We start from the raw sequence: 13648 nt of genomic DNA, 5'->3' as shown, positions 1-13648 counted from the left end.
CTGTGTAATTAATCAAATTAGTATCTTTTCTGGACGTTTCTTCATGTGTATGGAAATAATAATAAAATTTATCCTTACGTTAAGAAATTAAAATGGGTAGTAACTGTTTTAATGTAACGCCTGGAACATATTAAAAACAGAATAAACGGTAGCTATGTTTTCATATACATTCTTTCAAATTAGAAATTTTTTCAGCTGCGAATTTTGTAAAGCCCAAAAGGATGCCTTGGGAGACATGAGCAGAGGGCACATAAGAACCAAAACAAACAGTAAGAATAATAGGATACTGTTTAACTTCCAAAGAATATCCCCCTTCCAGTAAATTAGCAGAAGATTCCTCCCACACAAAGTCAATTTCTTATGAAAAAAGGCTATGAGAGAATTCTTGGGGGTGGGTGCTGAATTCTGATACCAACAAGATTATTTTAAACAAGATGAGAATTCCCCTAGTCACTAACCCTTGCCATATCATCAAGAACAGGGGTTCCAGAGTAGTATAAGATTAGAAAAAGTACATTTCTTTTGCCCAAGTGCTAAAAATCTTTGTAACAGCTTACCAAATTATGTGCATACAAAAAACATTAAAATACTCTGGATGGCACAATTATGGGTTGTGCTTTTATTTGCCCTCTTATCACAGTATCTGAAATTTCTAATGTGAACATAAATTACCTCAATTGAACATTTCTTAATAAATCACTATTCTCAAGAACTTATATAACAAAATACTAACAGTTACAGTTATTCTATGTGCCAATAACCCTAATAATATAACCACAACAAAGTAGGCATCATAACCCTAACAAGGTAAATATTATCGTCCCCACTTTACTGACTGAAAACAGCTGTATTATATATTACTTATGTCAAAGAAAAAAGATTCAGACAGATTATAAATGTATTATAACCATCCAGCTAGGGTAAGGTAGTGACCAGGGGATTCCAACAAGATGCGTGAAAACACTTAGCTACCTTAAAAACCATCAAAAACTACTACAATGATTTCAAACACTGAGGCAATTAGTTGTCAACCTTAACTGCTCATGAGAACTACCTAAATACCTTTTAACCAGACGAATTAAATCAAAATCTCTTGGGATGTAGACATTGGTATTTTTTTTTTTAAAGCACGCTATTTGACTCCACTGTACAAACACTGAGAACCATACAACTATCAGATAATTACTTTAGCTGGAGAAACCTAGCAGATACCAAAAATATATAATCTACTTATAGTCCTAAGGGGAAATGCTTCGATAAGCAAAAATGTGGAAAGTGTACTACAATCATTAATTATCCAAGAAAGTCTATCCAGTCTATCCAGTAACAATTTTGTCATGGTTTTGCAGGTTAGCTGCTCTTAAATCAGGGACAAATTACCATATATAATAATGTAAAAGTGTGCATTACATTTTCTTCCACAAAAAGGAGTAAGAAAAAAACATAAACATTTGTTTTCTGACAACTAGATTTTCTCCCTTTAAGCTGTGCCAGTTGAGAAAACTGCTTTAACCTCTCAGATAGCATTTCCCCATCTGTTAACAGTGGTTATTAGCTCAAAGAATCCAACAATAAAGTTAACAGATAAGCACATTATGCAATTTAAGTAAGAGCACTATCAACTTAAAGCAAAACTACCATTTTACATTTACTAAATTATTTAAGTTGCTAATATCCGAGGTTCCTGAAATTTCAACAAAGCTTACATATTTGTACACTGCCATAGTAATATCCTTCTGGGGGGAATAAATTACAAAAAAAATACATATATACACATACATATATATATATATATATATAGCTATATTACATACATGTATATATGTATATATACATATGTATGTGTGTATATATATGTATGTACATATATATACAGCTGAAGTGTTTTCAACCTTTGATCCAGTAAATCAGTCACAGAGATTTTTCCTAAAAATATAATCCAAAGGCATCTGTCCATACACATAAAGACATCAGCTGCAGCACTACTTATTACTAAACCAAAAAACATTTGAAAATGCTTTCCTAATTTAATGACAAAGAACATAAAATTACATCTATGTAACATAAATATATGGGAATATAAGGGAATAAAGGGGAATAAAGACAAATTTAAAGTTTGATCGGGACTGTGTTTTCTCAATTTAATATCCTTCAAGTCATGAAAACTGAATGTATACTCTCTGATCTAACAGTCTATTTTCCAGAAATATAGGCACTGAATCTACATTTTTTAAACATTTTTTTATTTGACAGAGACAGAGTGCACAAGCAGGGGGGAGCAGCAGGCAGAGGGAGAGGTAGAAGCAGGTTCCCTGCTGAGCAGGGGGCCCAATGTCGAACTCGATCCCAGGACCTTGGGATCATGACCTGAGCTGAAGGCAGACGCTTAACCAACTGAGCCACCCAGGTGCCCCAAATCTACAGGTTTTAAGGGCATATTTAGTGCCAAAGAAAAGTTGAAACACTATACTGTTACAACAAGATGTATCTTAAATACAAGAATGAAAAGATGGAAAGATATAATAAAGTACAGTAAAATGTTAGTAACAGAATCTAAATAGCGAACACCTTAAAATTCCTTCAACATTATGTTTAAAATTTCTCTTAACAAGGGGTGCCTGGGTGGCTCATTTGGTTAAGCATCTGACTTCTGATCTTGGCTCAAGTCTTGATTTTGGGGTTGTGAGTTCATGCCCTATACTGGGCTCCATTCTGGGTGTGGAGCCTACGTAAAAAGAAAAAGAAAAGAAAAAAAATTTATCTTAACAAAATGTTTGGGGCAGGAGGGTGGGTGGGTAGGGAACACATCCTGGATAAGTTACTGGACTTGACTTAAGAAGAAAAGAATCCAGATCAAGTCACTTACGAGACGGGAAAAAATTCAGGCTTACCTCAGACTTCCCCACAGAAACATTCAATGCTAGAAGACAATGAAACATGCTATCAAGTACTTAAGAAAGGAAGAGAGAAAAAGATCCATGAATTTCAAGCACCAGTTTAAAATATAAGGATCACAGATAATATTTTAGAAGACACAAGAACGCAAGGAATGTTGTTTTTATGAATCCTTCCTTAAATCACGAGGATAGACATCAATCAAATGAACAATCATGACTCATCTATTTAAAATAGGGTTAAGATTTAAACGTGTGAGGATTATCATTAAAGAACATTAAGTTGAAATGAAAACATGATATTGAAGAGGTATGTGCACTTCCATGTTCAGTCCAACATTATTCACAACAGTGACCGTATGGAAACAACCTAAGTGTCCATCAACCAGTGAACTGATAAAGATGTGGTGTGTATACGTACATATATATATCTACAATATACATATATACACACACTCATACACATAATATACATACACAGACACACACACAATCGAATATTATTCAGCCACAAGAAAATGAAACCCTACGTTTCCAAGAACATGGATAAACCTTGAGGGCATTAAAGCTCAGTGAAATATGCCAAAGACAGACAAATACTGCATAGAACTTATATGTGGAATCTAAAAAACTAAAACTCATAGAAACGAAGTAGAAAGTGGCTGTCAGGGGCTGGGAAGTGGGGTAAATACGGAGAGGTTGGTAAAAGGGTAAAAACTTTCACCTATAATAATAAGGCCTGAGGATTCAACATATAATGTAGTGACTATAGTTGATAACAGTGTATTGTGTAATTGAAAACTACTAAGAGAGTAAAACTTAAATGTTCTCCAACAGTAGAAAAATAAACAAAATCAGCTTTTATACTAAAAAAAAAAATTGATGTCATAAATGTAGACAAATAAGATACAAAATAAATAAAAGTTGAGAGCGGGGCGCCTGGGTGGCTCAGTCGTTAAGCGCCTGCCTTCGGCTAAGGTCATGATCCCAGGGTCCTGGGATCGAGCCCTGCATCGGGCTCCCTGCTCAGTGGGAAGCCTGCTTCTCCCTCTCACACACACCCTGCTTGTGTTCCCTCTCTTGCTGTCTCTGTCAAATAAATAAATAAAATCTGAGAAAAATGTTGAGAGGAAAAGAGAATGAAGGAGGAATAAATTATGCCTATTTCCTTGGGTTTTTTTTCCTTCAGTAATCAGGACCAAAAGATATTTAAAGGCAATACACTTCCACTACTTGATTTATCAGTACGAAGGCATACACAAACAGTGATAATCATAAAATTCCATTGGTGGTAGAGCAGAGAGTAATAACAAAATGCATGGCAGAGTTAATCTCATCTATTGAAAGTTTGTAACTACAGGAACAAAGGTAATACAAAAATAACCATGAAGAAAATTCAGGAACTGCCTCCTATGCTGATGATCAAAAACAGGGGGAGGAGGAAAAAACTAACCTGTAATAGTATAATGGAATTTGGATCCAGAAAGGATTAAATAAAGATCAGCAAAGTATAAAAGTACAATTATTAGAACATATTGGTGTATCCATGAAGAATTAAGATTTACAAAATTTTGCTAAGGTATATATATAAATATTCATTGAAGCACTGCTTTTACTAACTGGAAAAAGAACTAGATATCAATCAACAGAGGATGAGCTAAACTAATTATATCCATTTAGCAGAGTATCATGCAGCCATTTAAAAAATGAGGCAGATCTTCTACTGGAAGTAAAACAGCAAGGTACAGAAAAAGATAAATAGGGCATTTTTTGGTTATAAATAAATATACATATCTACTGACATATTCAAGTTTTCTTTTCATTAAGGGATATACAAAAGAAACTGTTAAAATACAGAAGACACTGTGACTCCTAGAAGAAAGCAGAAGGTGGGGGCGGGGAGGAGACACTTTTTCTGTACTATTTGAGTTTTCTATTTCCATGATAAGTTAACTAAAGAGCTGTTTCTGTTTCTGCACAGCCATAGAACAAAGATTACCTAAAGTCCCCCCTCGACCTGAATAAACCCTTAGAAATGCTGTATGAAATGTAAAATTGTAGAAAACTATAAATTAAAAAAAAAAAAAAATTTGCACAAACACTAAAAAAAATTTATCACCTGCAGACTTTTGCCAAAATAAACACAAGATGTACTTCAGCAGAAGTAAACCCAGAAGGAGTAGGCTACACTAAACAATGTGCTTTTCTAATATTATAAACCAAAATATTGTTAACAGGGGTTATAAACAAACACACAAAAAGCAATGAAAAAAAAAGCTCATAGGAAATAACTTTGCAAAATTATTCTGCTTCAAAAGTCAAGCCTTAGGGATAGGCAAATCTTCTAAGAGCTCAAAAGAGCTTTATGAGGGCAAAAGAAATGTTGTTCTTTGTCATCACTATATCCTCAAATACCTCAGTGTCTTCTACAACTGACATTAAAAAATATGTGAAGTAATGACTGTTACAATATTGTTTGTCATCATCAGCAACAAATATCTTGTAGTACAAATGCTTCCATATTTAATCAATGTTATGTCCTAACTATGGCATGACTGTAGATAGTGGCAAAGTGCCCAGCAGGCTATGAGCAGAAAACAATTCATATTGGACAGAAGTACTAGAGTAATCATGGGGCCCAGGAAATTAAATTTTTAAAAATTTCCCAGTTGATTCTCATGTGTTTTAAAGCCACAAATTCACCAGACTAGATAACCCTGAAGATCTCTCCTCCATCTCTAAGCAGCCAATGATTCTGTAACCCTATCTTATAAAACAATTTAAAATTTTCTGCTAGAGACTTAGTTTATCTTAAATATATGTAATATAAATGAGTTCAATTTTCTTAGAAGAGTGAACTTACAGAACTGCTAAGTTTAGTGTCCAAATGAAACCAGAAATGTCTGACTAGTTTCTACAGTTGCTGAGCTGGATTTTGTTTTTTTAACTTAGTTTCAGCACAGTTATTTAGTGACTTGATCATAAATGTTCACTAACCATTTACTGAACAGAAAAAACAAACAACCCAGACTTTTAGGAATCAAGAATCTATCAAAAGGATTTAAAGATGAATAATAATCCTATTTTTCACTTTTTAAAGAAATACTGGCTCTAATATAAAAGAATGGTTTAGAGACCAGGATTAAATGACAGTCCAGTAAGAAGGCTACTGAAGAAATCTAGGTAAGCATCCTGTGCCTTCATCTCTGGGGGTAGCCAAGAGAAGGTAGGTAAATGTTTACTGAAACACTAAATTAAAAAAAAAAAAAATTAACAGTAAGAAAGCAATCAAATGCTTATTTTAAGAAATACAAAACTACTATGAATAGTTGAAAAAATGAGTGACAGGAGTAACGAAGAAATTATTTGGAGAATTCAAGAACAGAAAAGGGAAGATATAAACAATAAAGAAAGATAGGCATAAAAAGAAACCCAGCAAGAGGATAGGGGAGAAGTGAGCTTCTAGATATATTTAAGCACGTTGTCAATGTTAGGTAACTGACCGGTGAATATGAGAATAAATGATCACCCATTAGGACTGCTCTTAAAAGTTCAGTTGGCTCTGTCTCAAATGTTTAAAATATTCTTGCCAGCTACAAAAAAATTCAGTCTTCATGAATCCCCCTATCTGTCAGCACACATGAATCTTTTTCACCCCTGCCAAAGAATATCCATCTGTATTCTTTTGACACACAGTACAATCTTAAATAGCCAGCATTTGTCATAATTCTTCTTTCCAATAAACAAAATCTTTTAAAATTTTTATTTTAATTCCAGTTAGTTAATATACAGTGTTATATTAGTCAGGTGTACACCACAACAAAATCTTGATATGTGACTTTATGCCAAATCTACACACCAAGAATTACCCACTGTGCTTCTCTTTTTGCCAGCAGAATAAAATATTTGTTACAGGCAAAATTTAACAACCTTAATAACCTCCAACAATACCATGTATGTAGGGAGGACTTTTTTTTTTTTTTTTAAGATTTTGTTTATTTATTTGACAGAGAGAAAAAGCACAATCAGGGGGTGCAGCAGGCAGAGGGAGGGGGAAAAGCAGTCTCCCCACTGAGCAGGGAGCCCGATGCAGGGCTTGATCTCAGGATCCTGGGATCATTACCTAAGCCAACGCAGATGCTTAACCAACTGAGCGACCCAGGCGCCCTTTTTTTTTTCTTTTTAAACGCGGGGTTTGAACTCACAATGCAGGGCTTGAACTCACAACCCTGAGTTGAGATCAAGAGTTAGACACTTGGGCGCCTGGGTGGCTCATTCGTTAAGTGTCTGCCTTCGGCTCAGGTCATGATCCCAGGGTCCTGGGATTGGGCCCCACATCGGGTTCCCTGCTCGGCGGGAAGCCTGCTTCTCCCTCTCCCACTGCCCCTGCTTGTGTTCCTGCTCTCGCTATCTCTCTGTCAAATAAATAAATAAAATCTTAAAAAAAAAGAGAGAGAGAGACACTCAACCAACTGAGCCACCCAGGCACCAAAAATTTATTTTAATAAGGTATTTTTGCTTTTTTTTTTTTTTTTCTTTCTTGGAAAAGGGAGATTTTTGTTTCTAATACAGTGAGAGTTCCAACTATCTCCAAAACTCCTAACTGGCAACTTAAATAATAATAGGTATCATTGGGAAATATGAACGAGCCTTAAGAAAAAAAAAAATCATACCATATCTATATGAAAACCCATTTTTACCTTGCCTCATTAACATTAATTGGTGTTCATGCCTAGCTGCTTCCATTTCTGCTTCCAGTTTCTCTTTGGCTTCTCTGATGTTTCTATCAACCTGCTCACGCTGCTGCTTTTCCATTTCATCAAGAGCCTTCCATCGAGATGCATACTCAAATTCAAAGGTCCCAGGTTGAGCAAAACGTGGCGGCTGTTCTCTTTCCCTAAGTTTACATTTGAAAACATACAGAAATGTATGTTTAAAAGTCAAAACAACAAATAAGATAATAAGGACTACCATTTACTAAGCAGTTACAATGTTTATGGCACCGTGTCAGGCAAGTAAGTACTCGACATGACTTACCTCATGGCAGTATTATAATACATGTTTTAACAACCCTGAGTTTAAGAAAACTGCCCAAGGATGCCCAGCTAGTAAGAACAGAACCAGGACTTGAACCTAAGCAATCTGATACTACAAGCTGCACTCCCCTAATTATCACCTTCAATAAGGCCTTCTGGTTTTCACTCAACAAACAATTTTAGATAAGGCAATCTGCAACACATGAATCAAATATGCCCTAAATTGTCAAGAATTAATTTTTTTTCCTAAAAGGAGTAACTTTTAGGGATAATAAAGGCAGATAGTTTATTGAATGTTATGTGCTAGGTTAATTGGCTATGCCAAAAAATAAAGGCCTCACTTATAAATATGTCTGTTAATTCTTGTACCTCAAGAACCTAGCGTAGTATCTGGCACATTGTATACATTTAACATTTATTTCTTAAATGAATGAATAAAAGATCAGCAAACAAATGACCAAAAAATTTTTTTAAAAAATAATGATCTATGAATGTACTTGAAATTCAAAGAATTTTTTCAATTATTCTTGCCTATCATAGCTTCTATTAAAAAATATTAGTAGCAGTGCCTGGGTGGCTCAGTCGTTAAGTGTCTGCCTTCGGCTCAGGTCATGATCCCAGCATTCTGGGATCGAGCCCCACATCGGGCTCCCTGCTCCGCAGGAAGCCTCTTTCTCCCTCTCCCACTCCCCCTGCTTGTGTTCCCTCTCTTGCTGTGTCTCTCTCTGTCAAATAAATAATATCTTTAAAAAATAAATAAATAAATAATATTAGTAAAAACATAATCCCTACCCCGCCAATGAAAGTATAGAGGCCTTGCAATCCTAAATTTTAACTTTTATTTTAGGGTGGGGAGGGGAAGATGCGTAGGTGAGACAAATTTGGGAGATAAAAGGTGAGGTTGTCACAGAAAAAAAGATGTAGTAACAAGAAAGAGCTTTAAAGATTTTCAGAGGTACATAAGGAAAATCAAAGTTAACCATGATCTGGTATTCTATACTTAAAAAACAAGACTTAGGCATTTTCTTTTTAAAACACTGACTGGAAAAAGGAAAGGAATGGGGGAGATCAACCACCTACTCATTTTTCTGAAAGAATTATTTATTAGTCAGTAGTTCCTAAAATCAGACTTTGACTATAATCACAAATATTAAAAAATCTTCATTTTCTCCAAGGGGAACACTACTGAAACAATATGGATTTGAGGAGTTAGAACTAAATTTGAACCATGGCACTTAGCCTTTGTGAACATTCCCTTCTGAGCATAACTCTTTAGTAGCAAAACTGGAAATATGAGACCTTGTAAGGTTTGCTGGGTAATTAAATTATATAAATGAATATTTCTGTATGTATATAAATTCCACTTTTTGTAACACCCTTATAATTCCAGTTCTCTAATTCTTGAATCCAAAAGTATGCTCTAGTTCAAATTTGTAATGCTAAACTATAACCAGAAAAAAAGTCAAGTGACTAGGAAATCATAGTAATTCTTTGAAAAATAGCATTGTATGAGAAATTAAAACGGTTCTGAATTACAACTGATTATACTACTGATCCTTCTCCCCTAAAATACTTTCTTCCCTTGCTTCCAGGACATACTGCCAGTTGATCCCCCTACAGCAATGACTGTTCCACTCTTGTCTTTGCTAATTCCGTCTATGCTTCCCCAGCTCTATATACTGGAGTATTCCAGGGCTCAGTCCTTTGACATAGTTATCTATCACATGCGGTAAGTGTAGCTCAGAAAGCTCATCTAAATTCCAGATGCAAATCCAACTACTTATTTGACATCTCCACTTGGGTTTTGGAAACCATCTCAAACTTAAGATGTCTAAAACAAGGTTCCTGAACTTCCTCCCCCCAAAATGCTCCTCCTCCAAGATTCTCCAGATCAATCATTAGCAATTTCCATATTTCCAGTTACTTTGGCCAAAAACCACATAATCATGCTTTTAACTCTCTTTCTCCCACATCCACCAGCAAAATCCAAAGTCTATTTTCAAACTATAGCCAGAATCTGACCACTTCTCACCATCACCACTGTGACCTCCATTTCAGCAGGCTCCTAATTTACTATCCCCCCAATTCCACCCTTGGTTCTTTACAAATCTATTCTTAAAACAGGAGCCAAAAAAGCTACTGTTAAATTTAGGATTAAGTCACTACTCATAAAATACAAAAGTCAGTTCAATAGCCAGCAAGGCACAACAATCTACACTCCTCCCAAGGTCCTATTTCTACCTCCTCCCTACTATTTCCCCTCCCTACTTACTATGCTCCAGCTAAACTGGCCTCTCTACTGTTCCTAGAACTTGCCAGAGTTCCCTCAAGGCCTTTATAGGTACTATTTCCTCTGCTGAGATCACTATTCTCTCTATTCCAGCCCACTTCTGATCCTACATAGCTAGCTTCTTCCTCCCCACTCCTTCAAGCTGTTAATCAAATGTCACCCTTTCAGGTAGACTTCCCAAACCACCTGTACAAAGAACACACTACTCTGCTCCACAGCATCCACTTTCCCCTTTCTGCTGTATTTGTTTTACTAATTTTATTGTTTACCCTCCTTACCATCCCCCACATAGCATGAATTTCTGGCCTATTTTGTTCACTGACACATCTCCTGCACCAGGCATGTAACAAGCATTCATATTTCTCATTTAAATCAACTACAAAGAAAAACATTCAACTGCACTAAAAGAACGCTAATTAAAATAACACGCATAAAATATCATTTTGAACAAAGGCTATCAAATCTTAAAATCATATATCCATCTTTTTGTCATGATGAAGAAAAATACCTTTATACATACACCAAGGAATGTAAATTGGTATATTCCTGGAAAACCATTTGCCAGTATTAATCAACTTTAAATATGCATACACTTTGATCTAAGCCTTTACACCTTATGTTAGTGAGTTTTTTAAATAGTAATTCTCACAATTTAATATATATATATTTTTAAGATTTTATTTATTTATTTGACAGATAGAGAGACAGTGAGAGAGGGAACACAAGCAGGAGGAGTGGGAAAGGGAGAAGCAGGCTTCCTGGCAAGCAGGGAGCCCGATGCGGGGCTTGATCCCAGGACCCTGGGATCATAACCTGAGCCGAAGGCAGACGCTTAACGACTAAGCCATCCAGGCGCCCCTAATACATGTTTTATAATTTTTGGTTCCTTACTTCTTGTATAACTCCACCACCAGAAATATAAGCAGTAGGAAGGCAAAAACAGTTCAAAGTTGCACTGAAAACACGTGGAACAGTGCCTAGCACAAAAGCCCTCCAGTATTTGTTGAATTCATGCTTGCAAATATGTTAGTTTTACCTACCCACACCTGTCCCAGTTATAAAAGTAGACTCAGAATTCTAAGTTAATGTTCTATCCATATATAAAAGAACAATAACATTCATGTAGACCAGGCCACTCTATTAACTAGATTATATAACTGAACAGAACACCTTATAATCTAACAATACTTGATAACAGATGTGATATAATATCCTTGATATCACATATCAAAATATCTTTATTAATAAAATCTTACTTATGATATTGTTGGGTTTTCTGCATTAGCTTCTCCGGCAAGCCATCTTCATCATCAAACTGCTCCATAGGCTCCACAATCACTGGACGAGGGGTCCTGGGTAGGTAAAATTGTAAGAGTTTAATGCAGTGTCTGGAATTAACATCTCCCTAGAAATTCTTTATAATAATTCCAAGATATATACATGGGAAATTTCTCTCTTGAGAAAAACGTCTCAGAAGTTACTACATATACTCTTAAAATGAGTCAATAAACATTTACTGCATCAGATACAAGTAAACATCTAAGTCAGACAAAGATGAATGCTTTTTAGAGCATACCCCATTCAAGACGACAGAGTAAATCAACATCTTTGAACCTGCATAATCACTGTAGTTAACGTTTACAAATTATGATGGAAAAGAATGAGTACCTAATTCATGTTTTATGTGGAACTATCATCCCCATATCCCACCACCTCAAATTCCCACCTCCCAGCCTCCCTGTGTCTAACCAAGTCTTGTTCAGAAAAGTCTTTCTAAAACCTAAAATGAGGGATGCCTGGGTGGCTCAGTCGGTTAAGCGTCTGCCTTCAGGTCAGGTGATGATCAGGGTCCTGGGATCGAGAAATCCATCGGGCTCCCTGCTCAGTGAGGAGCCTGCTTCTCCCTCTCCCTGCTTGTGCGTGCTCTCTCTGGCAAATAAATAAAATCTTAACACAAAAACAAAAACACCCTAAAATGACATCTAAAATACATCAGCCAAGCAGCCAGGCAGCTAAGCAAAAGGGAAGGAGGGGAGCCAGAAGACAAAGACACGTTCAAGGTGGAGGCTGGGGGCAGGGGGAAGCAAGAGTGGGTGATGAAAGATATGACTTGTAAATGTCCCTTCTTTACTACTTTCCTAAGTAAAACAAAAGGATAGGAAAGCTCATTGAGGAAGACAAAACAGGGAAATGAAATAGATATCAGATGATATACTGATATTAAAATTTCCTTGCTATTATTCATTAAGTTTCTAAGGCTTTTATAGCCAAGCACAGTATTTTAAAACCACCACCACTGAAAGTATCCATGTATGTTTTTTAACAATACACTTTCTTATAGCTTAGACTGGACTCATTTCCAAAATGATGCAAAAGTATTTTTACCGTTTTTCCAAATTAGCAAATACCAAGACTGGTGTGTTTTCAGTGATAAAAGAATGCACTGGATTCATTTTTGTCAAAGAAGATATTGTGGCCTGTCTAAGGAATGGATCAGGGATGATCAGCTGTATGAGAAAGAAGCACTAAGGATTTATAGATCCTGTCAAACTGTTGCTGATATCATCATCACAGCTGGGACTGTTACCATTGCTATGAACACAATCACCTTCATGTCATCTGTAATAATACCCCTGGAGTGCCTGGCTGCCTAACCCAGTGGAGAAGAGGCTTTGGTTCTTCCTGTTCCTGCCTCCCAACCGCCTCACACACAGACAGATGAATATAGCATATTCATTTGACAGGATCAAACTGGCATCTGTACATGAAGATCCGTATCAGATTTTCTTATGGTTAGTGCCTTCCACTGATACCAGAGCATCTCCTCTGGTAGTTGTGTTTTGTTAATTATGTTTACTTTTTGGAACTACGTAAGCCTAACCAAAAATAAAAGATCTTTGCCTAAGTTAAATTTTTTTTTCCCTTGCTATCAGTCTCTCACTATGCAAATAATAGTAAATCTATTGCAGTAGTAAATCTGTGCATTAACACAAGGGCTAAGAGGTGAAGGGGTTTTCTGGATTCCAAAAGCTTCCCTTTACAAATAAATGAAGATCCTGAGAATAACAGAGACTTTAAATCCTAAACTGTTATTAAAAATGATTACTGGGGGGGCGCCTGGGTGGCTCAGTCATTAAGTGTCTGCCTTCGGCTCAGGTCATGATCCCAGGGTCCTGGGATCAAGCCCCGCATTGGGCTCCCTGCTCCATGTGGAGTCTGCTTCTCCCTCTCCCACTCCCCCTGCTTGTGTTCCCTCTCTCGATGTCTTTCTCTCTGTCAAATAAAATATCTTAAAAAAAAAAGAAAATGATTACTGGGGCACCTGGGTGGCTCAGTCGGTTAAGCACTGGACTCTTGATTTCAGCTCAGGTCATGACCTCAGGGTCATGGTACTGAACCCCACGACGGGCTCCACACTCAGCACGGAG

General features: G+C 36.4%; 1 protein-coding gene across 3 annotated transcripts in view; it reads right to left on the bottom strand.

The window, feature by feature from the left end:
* The window catches only part of PSPC1 (paraspeckle component 1), a 101732-nt gene that overhangs the window by 67158 nt on the left and 20926 nt on the right, over window positions 1-13648 (bottom strand). For all 3 annotated transcript variants that reach the window (XR_004918813.2, XM_036097156.2, XM_036097155.2), the window contains exons 3-4: window positions 11477-11572; window positions 7595-7791 (exon numbers count right to left, since the gene is read on the bottom strand). Coding sequence is in view for 2 of the 3 variants with exons in the window: in XM_036097156.2 (XP_035953049.1) it covers window positions 7595-7791; window positions 11477-11572 (293 nt within the window). In the remaining variant the exon portion in view is untranslated. The remainder of the gene's footprint in view (window positions 1-7594; window positions 7792-11476; window positions 11573-13648) is intronic.

Source organism: Halichoerus grypus, chromosome 4, assembly GCF_964656455.1.
Source record: "Halichoerus grypus chromosome 4, mHalGry1.hap1.1, whole genome shotgun sequence".
Lineage (NCBI taxonomy): Eukaryota > Metazoa > Chordata > Mammalia > Carnivora > Phocidae > Halichoerus > Halichoerus grypus.
The sequence above is the reverse complement of the archived record's forward strand: the minus strand, read 5'-3'. Positions and strand labels throughout refer to the sequence as shown.